At 40.3% G+C, this 19,137-nt stretch overlaps 3 protein-coding genes across 4 annotated transcripts in view; 1 reads left to right on the top strand and 2 right to left on the bottom strand.

Moving 5' to 3' along the window:
• Window positions 1-8,919, bottom strand: part of LOC123516611 — a 51,971-nt gene extending 43,052 nt beyond the window's left edge. Inside the window, exons 1-3 of the mRNA XM_045276167.1 lie at window positions 6,537-8,919; window positions 5,104-5,136; window positions 4,893-4,988 (exon numbers count right to left, since the gene is read on the bottom strand). Coding sequence (XP_045132102.1) covers window positions 4,893-4,988; window positions 5,104-5,136; window positions 6,537-6,600 — 193 coding nt within the window. The 5' untranslated portion in view covers window positions 6,601-8,919. The remainder of the gene's footprint in view (window positions 1-4,892; window positions 4,989-5,103; window positions 5,137-6,536) is intronic.
• LOC123516610 (piggyBac transposable element-derived protein 4-like) overlaps window positions 1-19,137 on the bottom strand; it is a 71,910-nt gene that overhangs the window by 24,578 nt on the left and 28,195 nt on the right. Inside the window, exon 5 of one of the 2 annotated variants that reach the window (XM_045276161.1) lies at window positions 9,758-11,764. The exons of the other annotated variant lie outside the window; for it this stretch is intronic. Coding sequence (XP_045132096.1) covers window positions 10,002-11,764 — 1,763 coding nt within the window. The 3' untranslated portion in view covers window positions 9,758-10,001. Of the gene's footprint in view, window positions 1-9,757; window positions 11,765-19,137 lie in introns of those variants that run through there. 2 annotated transcript variants of the gene reach the window in all.
• On the top strand, window positions 13,178-15,909 carry LOC123516612. Its single transcript, XM_045276168.1, has 2 exons — window positions 13,178-14,301; window positions 15,703-15,909. The coding sequence occupies exon 1, from the start codon at window positions 13,467-13,469 to the stop codon at window positions 14,241-14,243; it is 777 nt and encodes a 258-aa protein (XP_045132103.1). The 5' UTR covers window positions 13,178-13,466; the 3' UTR covers window positions 14,244-14,301; window positions 15,703-15,909.

Raw genomic sequence — 19,137 nt, 5'->3', positions numbered from 1 at the left:
TCGAGGAAGTGACCAGGTGGTACACTTCTCTCTGTTAATATTACATTGTGGCCTCAAAGATGAGTATTTTTTTTTTTTTTTTTCGTGAGCTATGAAGCCACGACTGCCGTAGTAAGTAGAAAACTGTGTGTGTTGTCGCCGTTGTATTGTGACGCTGTGAAAATAATGGTGTTATTTCTTTTTTCTACTTTGTATTTTGTAGTGAGTGCGTGTATCCTCTCTCCAGTGAACTGGACTGTAAACGAACATACATGATTGTGGGAATTGTGGGGAGAAAAATTCATTTAACATCATTCATTTATGGCAAGGTTTTGTGAATTTGTAGTAAATATTAATCAGTCAAAATTAAATAAAAAAAAAAAACCCAGTGCCTTGATAATGGCTTTTCACTACCATTTGTATCAAAATAAAAATTTATGTCTTTAATAATCTTTCCTTTACTCATAGTAAGAATTCAAAGTAATTTAATTAATTAATTATCTTATTTATTATTTTTTCCCCCCGCATTACACTACAACTTTATCGAAGCCAGCCTATGACACAGATTTACCATATCATTCCTGATCGCACCGATGTCGTTTTCAGCAAAGCCTGGGAAGTCATGCACACATTCTGCCCATACTTTACTCCACGCCAAGTTCATGGTAGACGTTTTCACTTTGTCCCAAGATGACTTGATGTTATCTAAGGCATGCTTGATGTCATAAGACTTCCACCATTCTCTGATAGTGGGCTTGCCATGCCCATTTGTGCCCTTTATCAGTTGCTGCATGATTCACTACTGGTAGTAGGGTTTAAATGTTTGGCATAAATATTATGAATATATTTGCACTTACAATAGACTCCTCAATAATCCATTAATTCACCTAATTAGTAATGTATGTAAGTAATATGTAATGCAGTTAAAAAGAGAAAAAAAAAGGGGGAGGGGAAGAGATAACAGGCTCCAAGGGAGGTGTGGCGTGGATGATGTCATCACCCTTGCTTCCCCGCGCAGGTCCCTCTCGAATGACATGAGCGGATATTGTATATGTGAATTTTTCTTACCTTATATCAAATTGAGGGTACTAATTTCCAAATACCGTAACTGTGAATTTACCGGATAAAGAAGTACAGTAATCGCCCGCGTATCCGGATTGCCACTATCAGGAATTCGCTACTATCTGGAGCTGCCCCCAAGCATATTCAAACCTACCATGCGAGTGATCACTCGATTCTGCCAGGTGGCAGCACTTAAGGCGGCATCACACTAGCACTTTTTCTGTCGTCTTCAATGATTTCTGTTGGTTTTACTGTTCCATCAATTCTTTCCATCGTCTTGAGCCAGATGGAACACACCATTTTCTTCTAGAGTCATTTATGGTTTCTAACCAAACTTTTATAAAATTTATTTTCTTGCTAATTGGAATTATGCTATAATCTCAACTTAATATCATCATCATAAGTAGATGTAAATGTATTTGTGTGTGTGTGTGTGTGTGTGTGTATATATATATATATATATATATATATATATATATATACATATTCTGGGCTTGTCCCTCCCTCTCCTCCTCCCTCTGACTATTTCATGTCTACAATCAAAATTCTTCGTAATAATGTTTTCCATGCCCTTGCTGGCCTAAACCCTCGGCAGGCTTATGGATCTGATGGGGTCCCTCCTATTGTTCTCAAAAACTGTGCTTCTGTGCTTGTACCTTGCCTGGCCAAACTCTTCCAACTTTGTCTATCGACTTCTAGCTTTCCTTCCTGCTGGAAGTTCGCCTACATTCAGCCTGTTCCTAAAAAGGGTGACCGTTCTAACCACTCAAACTACCGTCCTATAGCTTTAATCTCTTGCTTGTCTAAAGTTTTTTAATCTATCCTGAATAGGAAGATTCTCAAACATCTGTCACTTCACAATCTTCTGTCTGATCGCCAATATGGCTTCCGTCAAGGTCGCTCTACTAGTGATCTTCTGGCTTTCCTTACTGAGTCTTGGTCATCCTCTTTTAGAGATTTCGGTGAAACTTTTGCTGTTGCGTTAGACATATCAAAAGCTTTTGATAGAGTCTGGCATAAAGCTTTGATTTCAAAACTGCCCTCTTACGGCTTCTATCCTCTCTGCAACTTTATCTCAAGTTTCCTTTCCGATCGCTCTATTGCTGCTGTGGTAGACGGCTACTGTTCTTCTCCTAAACCTATTAATAGTGGTGTTCCTCAGGGTTCTGTCCTGTCACCCACTCTCTTTCTATTATTCATTAATGACCTTCTTAACCAAACTTCTTGCCCTATCCACTCCTACGCTGATGATACCACCCTACATCTTTCCACGTTCTTTCAAAGACGTCCAACCCTTCAGGAAATTAACAGATCACGCGGGGACGCCACGGAACGCCTGACTTCCGATCTTTCTAAGATTTCCGATTGGGGCAGAGAAAATCTAGTAGTTTTCAATGCCTCCAAACTCAATTCCTACATCTATCAACTCGACACAACCTTCCAGACAACTATTCCCACTTTTTCAATGACACTCAACTGTCTTCCTCTTCCACAATGAATATCCTCGGTCTGTCCTTTGCTCATAATCTTAACTGGAAACTTCACATCTCATCTCTTGCTAAAACAGCTTCTATGAAGTTAGGTGTTCTGAGGCGTCTCCGCCAGTTTTTCTCGCCCTCCAACTGCTTACTCTGTATAAGGGCCTTATCCGTCCCTGTATGGAGTACTCTTCGCATGTTTGGGGGTTCCAGTCACACAGCTTTGCTTGATAGGGTGGAATCGAAAGCTCTTCGTCTCATCAACTCCCTCCTCTGACTAACTGTCTTCAGTCTCTTTCTCACCGCCGAAATGTTGCATCCCTTTCTATATTTTATCGCTATTTTCATGGTAACTGTTCTACTGATCTTGCTAACTGCATGCCTCCCTCCTCCTGCGGCCACGCTGCACAAGGCTTTCTTCTTCCTCTCATCCCTATTCTGTCCAACTCTCTAATGCAAGAGTTAACCAGTACGCTCAATCATTCATCCCTTTCACTGGTAAACTCTGGAACTCCCTCCCTGCATCTGTATTTCCAAATTCCTACAACTTGTCTTCTTTTAAGAGGGAGGTATCGAGGCATTTGCTCCCCTAATTCTGGCTGACGGTTTTGGCACTTTTTCTACTCTTTGGAGAGCCAGCGCTCAAGTGGGCTTTTTTCTAACTTTCTTTTTTTGCCCTTGGTTGGCCCTCTTCCCTACGTAAAAAAAAAAAAAAAAAAAAAAAAAATATATATATATATATATATATATATATATATATATATATATATATATATATATATATATATATATATATATATATATATATATATATATATATATATATATATATATACAGGCAACCTCCGTTACGTTCCTAAAAAAAACCTTCATTAAGCGAACCGATTATAACAAGTTTAATCCCTGACTTGAACTTCCATTGAGAGTAAACAAAGCGAGAGTGCATCATAGTACAGTGAAAGGTTTAATGAAAGTAAAAATTATGAAGTTAAACATTTAGGCAGTTTAATTTAAGACTAAGTCATTATAATGTACACTAATGTATGTATGTAAGTAACATTATAATGTTGATGATCTTAAATTTATGAAGGGAGGGAGAGTGGAGTGGGAAATACGCTAGCTGGCAAGCTGTGGAATGTAAAAAAAGGGGACATCATTGTACCGCATACATAACTTATGTACCACATTTCCACAAGGCTTTCCATTTTATCCATTACAGAGTCATGAGTTCAGGTGGTTCTTTTAGCTTACACCAGCCTTCTTAATAGAGTCTGCTGACTTGAAAATAGTAGAGATAGTAGATGGAGTCAAGATGGTGGGAAGCAATGCTATTAGTTTTCTTGCCTCTCTCGTGTCTGTGAATAATATCCAGCTTCACTTCCAGAATAAGAGACTTCCTGGTCTTCTTAGCAATGCTAGGCGACATTGCAGGGCATTTTGGTGGTAAGTTGAGCAAGGGAAGGCGAGCTGCTGGTGACGCTGCTATTATTTTGAACAGGGGTAGTGAGTAGTGTGCGTTTCGTCCACCAGAGGCGCTGGTGTATTCAAAAGCCTGTTGGCTTGCGTGATACGGCGGGCTTTCAGACTTGGAAAAAATTACCTGGATAAAACTTCATTACAGCGAGTTTCGTGTTCACTAAACGAGCAGTTGGTAGTAAAATGAAACCTTCGTTGTAGCGAAATTTAGCTGTGTGAACCTTTGTTAAGCGGGGCTTGCCTGTATATATATGTATATGTATGTATATATATATATATATATATATATATATATATATATATATATATATATATATATATATATATGAGGCATGTAGAATACAAGGGGCTCAAGTGACAAAATAAAGAAGTGGAGAAAAACGTAGTTAAAGTTTGGCAATATTCAGAATGTCATAACTTTTTTTTTTTAATGAGATAGAAAGCTCTAGTTTGTTTTATTCGAAAGGGGGTAGCTCATTCAAAATGTCTGTCTGTCTGTCTGTCTCGCTAACTCCTCCTAGGGTTTTTGATGCATTTTAATGAAATTTCAGTCACTTATTAATTTGGAGTCTGTGAGTGTCATGGGCTATATACTTTTTTAATAACTTAATTTCTAGGAGGGCTATGGAGGGGGAACTGACCCCCCAAATTTGCGATAGTAAAATATTATCGTATCTCAATGAAATTTTGCAGATAAGCTTTTTGAGTCTTTAGAAGATTTTCCCATTATTTGACCTATTTTTAATAGGTAAAATTTCGGAGGTATCTGCTGTCATTGGCACTTCGCAGGATTGGTATGCAGTTTTGATACATTAAAATAAAACACACAACAAGACTGCACTTCTACTTTATTATTATTATTATTATTAAATTTCATACATTTTCATTTGTAATTACCTTCATCAGCAGCTGCTCCTGCCTGGGCTGTGGTAGCAGTGGCTGTGGTATCACTGGCTGTGCTAGCAGTGGCTGCTGTTGTGGCCTGACTGGTCTCTGCAAAATATAACAATAGAATAATAAATTAAAAAGGTTGAAGTAAAATACATAACAATATTTTTCACAGTTGTTAAATATTTCTTGACACAACCAGTGGGCCACATATATTTACCTGACTCCCTTGCTTTAGCTGCCTGCTCATTAACCCGAAAACTGCTGTACGCCTTCTGGGTGGCTTGGCGGCAAACTGCTGTACGCCTTCTGGAAGCGCTCTTTTTAAACAGGCACCATAAAGTTCCCGTGATTCGTATTTCTTTGAAATTATTTTTTTGTGTTCTAATAACCTTTCTTTTAGTAATTTATATCCTTCTAATAAGAATTTGGTTATTTATATCATATTTATAAAGGAAAACAATGAAACACTATGTTTTTATTTTATTTAGTCGACATTGCATTCCTTTCATAGATATTAGAGATTGAGTCTCATGTATGGTAAGAGGAAGCTATAATGTAGTAGTATAGAAGTTGTTTTTGTACAATAGAAAAGAGATAAAGCGAATAAGATTATGGAAACAAGACCATCTTCACTAGACGTTTGTAACACTGTCAGACGTGTCGGCCCGGCCCGCATCGCACGTCATGAGACATGACTCATCCTCTCTCTCTCTCTCTCTCTCTCTCTCTCTCTCTCTCTCTCTCTCACACACACACACACACACACACACACACACACACAGATATATAGTATGATATGTATGTTATTGTGGCTTACACGGAACTAATATTTCGTTACTTTATTTATTGTGAACCAAGCAAAAGAGTAGTATTTTAGTTTCACTTATTTATTTTGAACAAAGTGAGAGAGAGAGAGAGAGAGAGAGAGAGAGAGAGAGAGAGAGAGAGAGAGAGAGAGAGAGAGAGAGAGAGAGAGAGAGAGAGAGAGAGAGAGAGAGAAAAAAAATTGTAAAACAATAGGGGGCTAGAACAATAACCAGTGCATATGCATTTTTACTTGACCAATTTATCCATTCCATATGTATGTTGTTTACTCAATATACTTTGATGCCATTTACTTCATTTGCGATTCAAAATATTAGTGTCAGAATAATGGAAAGAATATTACTTATACGGAAATTGCCATTATAGAAATAAAATACTTTTGTTTTATCATTTATTTCTCTTGAAGCAAGCAAGAGAGAGAGAGAAAGAGAGAGAGAGAGAGAGAGAGAGAGAGAGAGAGAGAGAGAGAGAGAGAGAGAGAGAGAGAGAGAGAGAGAGAGAGAGAACATTCGAGCGTTGAAAACACTGTCCCGTCGACGAACAGTGGCAATAAGCGGTCTGTGTGTATCCTCCCTGCCTCCTCCCCTACCTCCCTCCCATCCCGCCTCCACAATGCCTCCAGATCCTGCCAGAAATCCATTTTTGTGGCGAAAAATACTTAGAAATATGGTAGCTACAGTAAATTTTGAGTTACAGAATTGTGAAATGAAGTATCTGTGACACATCTTTATAAAGTATATATCTTTCAGTGAAAGTCAATCGTTCGCTGATTTAGCCGCACCAGGAGACACCCTCTGAATGTGAATGCCGCAGTTTACGGGTTAATGATCTTCTTGGAAGCTGCTGCCTTTCCTTCTCCACCCTTCCTCTTCTTTTGTCCACGTGGCATGAACTTTCAACTATCAACTTCTATAAAATCAGAACTTGTATCAAAATGATCCGTTCAGCTCCGTAGTCACAAGTGGCATGCCGCTAAACCAACGCTGCTGCTATTTAAAGCCCACATGCGCAGAATGCTGCTATACCAACGCTCGCGTCACCGCTAAACCAAAGCTCGCTACCGCTTAACAAACGCTAAAGCAACGCTGGCTTCAGCGGTGCACCGCTAAGCCAACGCCAGTGTTTTCGATATTTTTTCCCATTTTGTGCACGGTGACGAGCGTTGTCGAAATTCGGCTCCCCCTCCTTACCATCCTAAGATAAATGAGCCAATCTACTGGTTCTAATCTCAGCCCCTCCAGTAACTTCAAATGTGACAGTCCATCCCTTTTCAGCAGCCACTCCTTGGTCCATACTCTCCTCTTTCTCCTCTTCTTGGTCTTCTGTAATAACGTCGCCGCTACAGCTGCAGCCGCAAGTAAATCCAATTCCTCCTTATCTAGGGGAGATGCCATGATCTTCACTCCGCAGTGTCTCTCTAGAACTAAGAGTGGCCTTGAGGCAGGACTGAATAGTGTGTGGGTGACATTAGGCGGCCTCTCTGGCCGCCTGAGCGTGTGTGGGGCCCTTTACTGTATATAAATTTCAGAACAAAATTTACACACACTCTCCACATCTTGCACCTCACTGCCCTTGAGGCTCACCACCAACACCTACTCCACCAGTATGCCACAAAGCTTCTCCATCACCCGCACCACAGAAACCTGCTCCATGCAACAGCTACCCCTCCTCGCCACAGTGTCTGACTCCCACAACAAGCTTCTCCTGATATGTGCCCAGACAGACAGATACAAAAACAGTGCAATAGCCACAATAGTGAAAATACTCAACTCATGAACACTGACTGTATTTGTTTAATTTTGAGAGTGTAATTTTAAATTTTTAAGTATGTAATATTACGATATTTCTCCCTGTAAAAAATATATTTTTAGCTCCTGAGCAGCTAATGTTTAAATACACTTTTAATTATTATTATTACATACACACACACTTCTGGTTATCAAACATTTACTATCACATGTGATATCAAATGTGACCTACATTGGTTACCTGTGAAGGCTAGAATAGCCTATAAAATATGTACACTTATCTACTAGGCTTTAAGGACAGGAAAACCTGAAAAAAAGATCTATGTTAAAAAAAAGATGAAGTGGAAACTAACATGGAAATTCTGACATGCCGGTGATGAACACAGACTTTTTCAACCTAGATATATTACAGGGTGAGGGGGGCAGATCATTCGTGTACTCAGCCCCTACACTATAATGTACAGGCAGCCAATGAAGGTCTATCAAAGTGGGTTTAATTATCACACATGATGGTAAATGTTTGATAATCCTGGCTGCTTTGTTCATAACCTGTAGTATCTTTTTTCAATAGATGTTTAGGCAAATTATGATAAAGATAATTACAATAAGCTAAAGCATAATAAATGCTCTATGTGTTTTTGTGTTTGGTGTTAAATGTGTTATGTATGTATGACTAAAAGGATATGTGAACTTAAATTTTCATCATTAATGCTGAGTTAAGTATGTGTAATTAAAAGGATATGTGAACTTAAGGTTAAGAGTTAATAAAAATAATGGCTTAAATGTTGAATACATAAAATACAGTGGTACCTCGAGATATGAAATTAATTCGTTCCAGAGTGGCTCTCGTATCAAGATTTTTTCATATAATGAGTCGTGTTTTACATGTAAATCGCCTAATTCGTTCCAAGCCCTACGAAAACACCACCACATTAAATTTTATAATAATGGTAAAACCAGAATGTAATAAGAGCCAAATACATTTGAATCAATCAATATACCTAACCTAACCATTAATACCTGTAAATGAAGTAGATAATAGAACATAAAATGTGGAACCTTACCTTTCGAGTGAGGCAATGTCCGAAAGTGAAAGTGGCAGCAGAGGAGGAGGGCAAACAGCAGAAAATATAGAAAATGGCACGAAACATTAACACTTAACTTTACGAAACACTTAAAATTATCAAAATTTTTTTTCAGTTTCTAAATTTCATCAATTAACACAATTAACACAAAACTTAAATAAATTTTTCTTTTTCCAGTTTCTAATTTTCATCAAATTCTTCCCTTCTCTGTTTTTCCGGATCACTTTGACCTTCACTTTGACTCACTAATGGCCTCTGAAAAATAACGATCCAAGGAACTTTGTTTCTGCCTACATTTCAATATGTTCCTGAAATAACTCAGGCAAATGTAATTAAACGTGCAAGAAGACGACCTGTGTGAACATTTTCGGGGTGTTTCTTTTCTATGAATTTTGCCACTTATGATACGAAGATAGCATTTTCTTAATTTCTGCCGTTGTTGTAGTCGTATCTCTGTCCTCACCAGAAAAGAACTGTTCCTGAAGGATGTTCACTTTCATGTCCTCCAACTCCTTCAGGTCGTCTGTCGTAAGCTCCTGTTTGTGTTCCTCGAGAAGCTCATTAATGTCCTCCTCATCGACGACCAGCCCCATTGACCTTCTGAGTGAAACAATTTCAGGAGCGTCAACGGCTTCGCCTTCTTCAAATCCCTCGGTCTCATGTGGAGACAGCATCAGGCCACAGCTTCTTCCATGAAGAGTTTTAACCCCTATATTGCATACATTAATTATTTGTAAGTAAAAAAAATTTGAAAGCAATAGATATTGGATATATGATGTAAACAACCACCACATGCCTTCCTTTTATCGTTTTATTTTTTTGTTATAGAGATACAGGTTCGTTGCCCTCGGGCAACATTGTACCATACATACATAAATAATATAAAATTCTTTTATGAAAATATATTATCTTGTTATCAAAATGCCCTTTAACTTAAAATTATATGACTTGACTTTCCATGTTACAAAATTCCTTTATGATTTATGAGGTATTAATGAAGGAAATGGAGGAAAATTACTTTATCATGACACAGTTGCATAAGAAATAACAAATGTATGCCTTCTTACAATAAACCACATAATTTACAATCAATGTAAATATGCCTATAACTCTAATGGCACAGCCTATTTCATTAGTAAAGTAATTGTAATTGTAATATATATATCACAAAATTCCATGAGAAATGAAATACACAAACCTTACAACAGGAGACATAATTGTCAATGCAAATTTGCTCTAAACAAAGGTAATCCATGCTTCCTTGCAGCAAAACACTACTTACATTAGCTAAGGTTTGGCATTTTTTCTAATAGTAATCAACTCATTTAAAAAATTGCGCAATCCTTTCAATGCAGTACACAGCATTTTGGAAACAGATAAATCCTCAAAATAATATTCCATCTGAAGATATATATATTTTACTAAATAGTTTCCATACTTTGCAAATTCCAAAATTCCTATTGGTGAAATTTCACAAAACAGTTTGATTTTGGTGTGAAACACAAATTGACTTTGCATTTGCAGCAGAACACCTTGCATATTCCACTACATCCAGGGTTCTTGCATCGTCCCTTTTTGTTTCCAAATTCTGGAAAATGACCATACTGGTCAGTTCTTATTGCTTTGGCTGGTATTTTTACTGTTGGGCCCTTTCTTGCTTTGACTTTGTACAACTCATCAACGTCTGCAGATGGCCTTCCTCTTTTTGTTCCAATTGTTTTTCCTTTCTGTAGTAAGCACTCTGCTACTTCTAGCTTGAACATCAGAAGAGGAAGTTTCTTTGTTCTTGGGGAATCAGTCAAGTCAAAATCTCTGATGTACAAAAGCCATGCCTGAATGAGCAACATATCCAAGAAATGCCAAAGAAGTTCGTGGTACCACTTCTTGGACCTCAGATTAATTCTGTATAGGGCTAAAAGGGAGTCAAGTAGATCAACCCCACCCATGAACTTATTATAGACCATGACAATTGAAGGACATTCTATGTCCACATGTTGCTTGCCTTTTGAGTCCCACCTTTTGATGGTACTTAATGGTTCTACAGCAGCATAGTTAGTGAGAAGTGTCACTCCTCTGTTGTCATACCACTTTACTACCCTTAGCTCTACAGCATCCATTTCTGTTACTTGAATTACACTCGTACCACGTCCAGACTTCTTCATTTGTGCATCAGGAGGCATCTGGCAGCCACACACACAATTCAATCTAACTGTGCCAAGGGAACAAAAGCCCTGTTTCCAGAGTGTTACTTGCAGAAGAGGGCTGTTGAACCAGTTGTCAAAGTATACTTTATGCCATACCCCTCTCGGAATAGGCTGAAGGAGGTCAAGGACAATGTTACCAGAAGCTTTGACATCTGGCTGACCTGGGACAGGGCTTATGCTTCCTGTATAGATTTTGAAGTTGTAAACCAAACCATCAATGCCTGAGAGAACAAAGATCTTGTATCCCCACTTTTTAGGTTTCTTTGGATTATATGTTCTGATACTGGACGTTCCCTTGTAAGGAACAATTTGTTCATCTATTGACAGCTTTTCAGCAGGGACTGTGCTTGAAACTTTAGAGGTAATCATTTCAACTAGGGGCCTAATTTTGTATAATTTGTCTTTACAATCATTGGGACGACTCTGGTTATCATTACAGTGAAGATTTCTTTTTACAGTTTCAAATCTTTGAAGAGTCATAACATCTGCAACTTTGGGGAACCTAAGATATGAACTCCAATACAACCGAGCTCTTGGAAGTTTTACAATACTCATAATGTACAGCATACCAAAAAACTGTTCCAGCTCATTTACTGTCAAATTGAGTGGTTTGTTGGGATCATTTTGAATTGCATATTTATTAGATTCTTCAACCAAAAGTTTTTTCATGTCACTGTCAAGCAAGTCCTCATAATACTCTATAGGGGTTTTCACTCCATCATTAGAAGCATAAGCTTGACCCAAAAATGTTTTCTCTCTGGATTCTACATCTTTTGTTTTTTTAGTTTTCCAAATAGTTCTTCTAACTACTGGCTTTCCTTTATTAGAGGTGCTTGGAACTGGCTCCTCTTCACTTTCATCTTCGTCTGTATCATCATCTCTTTCTTCATCCTCAGGAGCTTCTGTGTCTTTTTCAGGGTCATAATCATCATCTTCACTCTCTAAATTTTCATCTTCAGACTCCTCTGGCACACCAGCATCATACTGGCGGGTATAGAAGATTGAGGGCTTCATGTCTGGAAAAAGAATGTCCTTTGAAACATATCTGCGTAACATCGGCCTTCGGACAAAGCCAAATGTAATATTCAGTCATAGTTAATTTACAAGTTTCTTCAAAATAGTGACAAAATAATTATGCAAATACAAGTATGTGGTGTCTTAGGTGCATAATGTTGCCTTAGAGGCACAATCATTCAAGACCTTGAATGTATTATGTTGCCTCAAAGATACAAACATACAGAACCTCAAGTGCTTAGTAGTTGCATAATGTTGCCATGAGTATACAAACATACAGCACCTCAGGTGCTTAGTAGTTGTCCAAGTGTATATTGTTGTCTTAGAGACACAAACATACAGTGAGTCAAGTTCACAACGCATATATATAGTCCCTCAAGCTCATAAAGTAACTTCAGAGACACAAGTCTAATCAATCCAGCATATGGCCACAATACAAGAAACTTTTATATACTAATACCATAATGTTGCCTCAAAGACACAAGCACACATTAGCAAAAAACTTAGACCCTTTATTTTCAGGCTAAGCAAATCATCACTACATTTCAAACGTACATGACACTACTATACACTGTGATTTTTTGGAGAACATACCTGTTTATGTATAGGAGAGAGAGGCCTGGGTCCCAAGTAGGTTGGTGAAGTCTTCAGGAGCTCATGAGGCATGCATCCTTCCCCTCCTTAAGTCATCTCCACAGTGACGTTTTCAGTTGAGGGGGTGATGCATTAGAGAAAATGGACTCTAGGGGGGTTAACTGTAGAAGATCAAACCGTTGCCTTGAGGCAACACTGAGCAGCTCCGTATTTTTTGGTTTGTTAACTTCACGCCACAGTAACCCTATACTGCATACTGTGGTGTGCCTCAAAACCTCCTGCCAAGCTTGACTGATGAGCCTGAGGCATATCACAATATCAAAATGTTCCTTCCAAAATTCATGGAGGATGAGGTTGGTGGCGTCAGTGATTTCAAACCATCTCTTGAAGAGATGTTTCGTATACAGCTTCTTGAAATTAGAAATCACTTGCTGGTCCATGGGCTGAAGGAGATGGGTGGCATTAGATGGAAGGAAGAGAACCTTGATAAAGGAATATTCTGGGTGAATATTATCCTCGAGGCCAGGAGGGTGAGCAGGAGCATTGTCCAACACCAGCAGACATTTCAGAGGGAGGTAGTGGTTTTTTTCACGATATTTTTTCACAGTTGGACCGAAAGTGAGGTTTATTCACTCTACAAAAAACTGCCTCGTTACCCAAGCTTTCGCATTAGCCCTCCACATCACCGGAAGCTTTTCCTTTAGCACTTTGTGGGACTTAAGGCCTCTTTCACACGAGACGATTTTAATCGTGACGGGAAAAATCGTCCGTGATATGCTCCTTTCACACGAGACGGTTTGCTCCTTTCACATGAGATTGTGGTGATTTAGTGTTTCAAGTGTTGTTCACTGTGTCATTAGTAGGTATCATGGTTTTCTGTAACTCGGGGTCGGCGTCAGTCGTCGCCCGGCCACAGCCCAGGTGGGTAACTTGTACATACACGGGGTTATAGGGGAGAGTGTTATTCACGTGTGAATATGTGTACACTTTGAGGGTTGCATACTATATATACTTTATATATCATTTACAGGTGCAATGTTTTATGTCCAATAAAACCTGGATTTGGGTAAACCTGAGTCTTACTACAATTTATTGGACATAAAATTTAGGATGGATAAATTCCTTCGTCCCGACCGCTTCGACGCTGATCCGAACTCCAGTGGTGCTGCCAGTGAGTGGAAGCATTGGTACCGGACATTCAACAACTTCCTCGAAGCCATAGCGTCTCATAAGCCTGACAAGTTGAAGACGCTTGTTAACTACGTAGCACCACGAGTGTATGAATATATTGCTGATAGTGATGATTATGATTCAGCAATAACTACTTTGGAGAAGATGTACGTGAAACCCAAGAATGAAGTGTTTGCTCGTCACCTGCTGTCTACACGCAAACAACAAGCTAATGAATCCCTTAGTGAATTTTTACAAGTGTTGAAACAACTCAGTGGTGATTGTAACTTTAAGGCCGTGACTGCAGAAAAGTATAAGGAGGAAGCATTGCGTGATGCTTTCATTAGTGGCTTGCGTTCCTCTGTTATTCGCCAACGCTTATTAGAAAATAAGACACTACAACTGCAGGATGCTTTTGATCAAGCACTAGCTCTTGACATCGCTCAGAAAAGTAGTGACTCGTATGAATCTGTGATTCCTTCGTTTAGTGCAGCCAGTGATAATCCCGAAGTGACCAAATCGTCTCAGGATGAAGCTAGTCAGGCTGCCGTGGCGGCTGTGCGAGTGTCGAGGAATTCGAGGTGTTTCTTTTGTGGAAATAATAGACACCCTCGCACCATGTGTCCAGCTAGAGAGGCGCTGTGTAACAAATGCGGCAAAAAAGGGACACTTTGCCAAAATGTGCAGGAGCTCTACTTCCGCAGCAATCAGCACTGAAAACCCTATGCTGGCCACAGTGTTAGCAGCCTCGCTTGACAGTCTCTCAAAAGCGGTGATGAAAATCTCGATAAACGGCAAGGAAGACGTGCAAGCTCTAGTAGATACGGGTAGCAGTGGAAACTTTATATCTCAAGGTACTGTGGAAACCATGAATCTCAGTGTGAGCCCAGGAGTGAGTAAAGTGACCATGGCAACAACTACTCTAACAACTAACATTCTAGGATACTGTGATCTCGATATCGTGGTGCAAGGACATTTATACAAGAATATTAGATTCTCGGTTTTATCTAGCCTCTGTTCGGAGGTCATTCTTGGTCATGAGTTTTTGAAGCAGCACGAAGCAGTGAATTTAACCTTCGGAGGATCAAAGCGGCCCTTGAATGTCTGTGGGTTGTCTACTTTGGCGATAGCTCCTCCTACTCCCTTCATCAACCTCACTCCTGACTGCAAACCTATCGCTACAAAGTCCAGAAGGTACAGTACTTCAGATCAAGAGTTCATTACATCAGAGATTAAGAGAATGTTGTCTGAAGGTATAATAGAGCCTAGTACATCTCCCTGGAGAGCTCAAGTGGTAGTTACCACCAATGAAAGACATAAAAAAGCGCATGGTTATAGACTACTCACAGACAATTAACAAGTTCACTCAACTTAACGCTTATCCCTTACCACGTATAGATGACCTCGTAAATAAGGTATCTCAGTATAGTTACTTCAGTACGGTTGATTTACGAAGTGCCTATCACCAGGTACCACTTAGAGGCAAGGACAAGCTCTACACTGCTTTTGAGGCTTGTGGTCAACTATATCAATTTTGCAGGATACCGTTTGGTATCACTAATGGAGTGTCATGTTTCCAGAAAGCTATGGATGAGTTCATTTCCACTAACTCTCTCAGTGATACTTACTGCTACTTGGACAACATAACTATATGTGGAAAAACAAAGGAAGAACACGACCGTAACATTGAGAAATTCATGGAAATTTCAAAACGTGCTAACTTGACACTCAACTATGATAAGTGCACTTTTTCAGCCCAATCTATAAATCTACTTGGTTACCACATAAGTGGAAGGACAATAAAACCAGACCCTGAAAGACTTCAACCACTAATGGATCTTCCTCTTCCTCAGGACATGAAATCACTCCGGCGCGTGGTTGGCTTGTTCTCCTACTACTCACCTTGGATTGTTAAGTTTTCAGACAAGATTGCTCCACTTGCCCACTCTGCTACGTTCCCTTTAGGTACGGCAGCACAGCACGCTTTTGAGGATCTCAAGAAAGAGGTTGCGAAATCTGTGGTTCACTCAATAGACGAAACTCTGCCATTTGTGGTCGAGACTGACGCTTCTGATGTTGGTATTGCTGCTACTTTGAATCAGGCCGGCAGACCAGTGGCCTTCTTCTCTCGGATGCTACATGTCAGTGAAAGGAAACAGTCTGCCGTAGAGAAGGAAGCTCACGCTATTGTAGAGGCCGTGCGTAAATGGAAACATTATTTGTCAGGCCGGCATTTTACCCTCATAACTGATCAAAAATCAGTGGCGTTCATGTTTCACACTATGCATAAAAGTAGCATTAAAAATGATAAGATAATGAGATGGAGGCTGGAATTAGCTGATTACTCCTTTGATATTCATTACCGACCTGGAAAACAGAATATTCCCCCCTGATACTTTCTCAAGAACTTACTGCTCAGCTATCAGTACTGACTCCCTGTTAGAATTTCATAAAAAATTATGCCATCCAGGGATCACTAGGATGATACACTTTGTGCGGAGTAAAAACCTTCCCTTCTCTGTTGAGGACGTAAAGAGAGTAACTGCCAGTTGTCCCGCCTGTGCCGAATGTAAACCTAGATTCAGTCAACCCCAACAATCTAACCTTATTAAAGCCACTCGTCCTTTTGAGAGGCTAAATATTGATTTCAAAGGTCCTCTTCCCCTCCAATACTCCTAATCAGTACATGCTCACTATAGTTGATGAATTTTCTCGATTTCCTTTTGCTTATCCCTGCAGTAATTTGTCTACCCAGACTGTGATCAAGTGTCTTTCCCAACTGTTTTCCATATTTGGTATGCCTGATTATATCCATTCTGATAGAGGTGCTTCTTTTATGTCTAATGAGTTGAAACAATATCTTCACAGCAAAGGGATTGTCACAAGTCGAACAACTCCTTTCAATCCACAAGGGAATGGGCAGTGTGAACGTTACAATGGGATCATCTGGAAAACTGTGATGCTGGCTCTCAAATCCCTGAACCTCCCTACTACTCGTTGGGAAGTTGTTCTCCCTGACGCTCTGCATTCCATACGTTCGCTGCTCTCTACTGCCACTAACACTACACCCCATGAACGGCTCTTCCTATATCAACGTAAGACGAGTTCTGGCCACACGATACCCACATGGCTCACCAAACCAGGGCCAGTTCTAGTACGGCGTCATGTGCGACAATCCAAGTACGATCCTGATGTAGAGGAAGCGGAGCTCCTGGACGCTAATCCTCAGTACGCACACATCCGCTTTCCTGATGGTAGGGAGTCTACAGTCTCTTTGCGGGATTTAGCTCCCCGCAGGGAAGGAGCGTGTACCGGGGAGGAAACGAACACCGGTGACAACATAAATGAGGCAGCTCATAACGCAAGGAACCCAGGAAGCCAGCCAGTGACTGCTGATCCCCTAGAGGAAGAACCTAAACTCCATAACGACCCTGATTCTACATCTAACACTCCTGCTCCCGATAATAGTATGGAAGGTAATTCTCGTCCTGCCTTGCGTAGGTCAGAACGTGTACGCCGCCCTGTGGATAGGCTCACTTATTATTAAGGGGGGGAAAATGTGGTGATTTAGTGTTTCAAGTGTTGTTCACTGTGTCATTAGTAGGTATCATGGTTTTCTGTAACTCGGGGTCGGCGTCAGTCGTCGCCCGGCCACAGCCCAGGTGGGTAACTTGTACATACACGGGGTTATAGGGGAGAGTGTTATTCACGTGTGAATATGTGTACACTTTGAGGGTTGCATACTATATATACTTTATATATCATTTACAGGTGCAATGTTTTATGTCCAATAAAACCTGGATTTGGGTAAACCTGAGTCTTACTACAGAAATCACAGGTATGGATAGTGCAAAAGTTCCATATTTTTTCTTGGGCGATGAAGCATTTGCCTTACATAATCATCTGTTGCGCCCTTTTGGGGGGTCGAACCTTACTAAGGAAAAAAGGATATTTAACTACCGTTTGAGCCGAGCTCGTCGGTATGTTGAGTGTTCTTTCGGCATTTTGACCAATAAGTGGCGAATCTTACATCGGCCTCTTAATGTTCAGGTCGATTTCGCTGTTGATATTGTCAAAGCCTGTGTTCTTCTCCATAACTTCGTTCGTGACAGGGATGGATTTTGTCATGAAGATACAACTACAATTATAGGCTTGCAGGATTTACAACAGGGGACACAACTTAGAGGGGGCCTATCAGCAAACAATATAAGAAATGTAATGTGCACCTACTTCAATTCTAACGCTGGAGCTGTCCCTTGGCAAATGGCTAAATTCTAAATGATAAAACTAAAATGCATTACATATAGTGAATGTCTATTAGTGCTATTGTAATAAGTAACGCAAGTAAACAAGTAACACAATTGTATCGATACGAATGAAATGCTATGTTATCGAATAAAACTACTTACCAAATGTATTTTTCTCTCTGTCCTCCAATTCTTCAAAGTCAGGTTTCAGTTCCATACAAACTTCTTTCCATGCATTCTTTGTAGCATTCCTGTCTTTGTATATGTCCTCTGTCTTGTCCCACAAAACAGGCCTCTCTTGCACCAAAGAAATTAGCCGTTCAGTGTCAATCTCAATCTCCTCGCCCATCGTTGCGCACACAACCTCACGCCACAGACGCAAGGAGACGACTAAAATCGTCCCATGTGAAAGCTCTCATAGGATGCTGTACACCACTGACGCACGGGCACGGGACGACGATCGTGTGTTGTAGTGAGTGCTCACGGGCGCAACACGGCTCCCGTCCCGTGATCGTGTCGTGTGAAAGCTCTCATAGCCTACTGTGTGCCACTGGCAAGACGATTTTTCCCGTCACGATTAAAATCGTCTCGTGTGAAAGAGGCCTAAAGGCTCAAGGATTCTCCGAATGATACACCAGTAGGGGCTTAACCTTACAATCACCACTGGCACTGCCACAGAGAGCAAGGGTAACCCTGTCTTTCATAGACTTATGCCCAGGCAGCTTCTTCTTTTCCACCGTGACATTTTTTTCCAAAAGAGTCCCATTTTGTCACAGTTAAAAACTTGCTGGGGAATGTAGCCTTCCTGGAGTCAACTCATGAAATTCCTTAACAAAGGCTTCAGCCGCTTTTGTGTCCGAGGTGACAGCGTCCCCATGCCGCAACACCGAATGAATGCCAGTCCGTCTCTTGAATTTCTCAAACCATCCCCATGAAGCCTTGAACTCTAGGGATGCTGGCTGCGATGTCCCTTTGCCTGCATCGTCTTCTGCCCGACCATGCACGAGATCATTGAAAATGGCGCTGGCCTTGTGGCAGACTACAGTCTCGGTGATCGTGTCTCCAGCGACTTCCTTTTCCTTAATCCAGAGGAGAGGAAGTCTCTCCATCTCATCATGGAACTGGCTCCTCTTACTTGAAAGGACAGTCACGCCCTTAGAAGGTGTTGCTGCTTTGATGGTTTCCTTCTGTTTCAGGATGGTGCCTATCATAGACGGATTTCGGCCATACTCCTTCGCAATGACACTCAGCCGCATGCCACATTCATACTTCTTGATATCTCCAGCTTCATTTCCATAGAAAGCATCCTCTTCTTTTTTTCCTTGAACATCAGCAACATACTTGGGACCAATGGCTATAAAAGT

This window comes from Portunus trituberculatus, chromosome 41 (assembly GCF_017591435.1).
Source record: "Portunus trituberculatus isolate SZX2019 chromosome 41, ASM1759143v1, whole genome shotgun sequence".
NCBI lineage: Eukaryota > Metazoa > Arthropoda > Malacostraca > Decapoda > Portunidae > Portunus > Portunus trituberculatus.
This window is presented reverse-complemented; position numbering and strand designations above follow the sequence as displayed.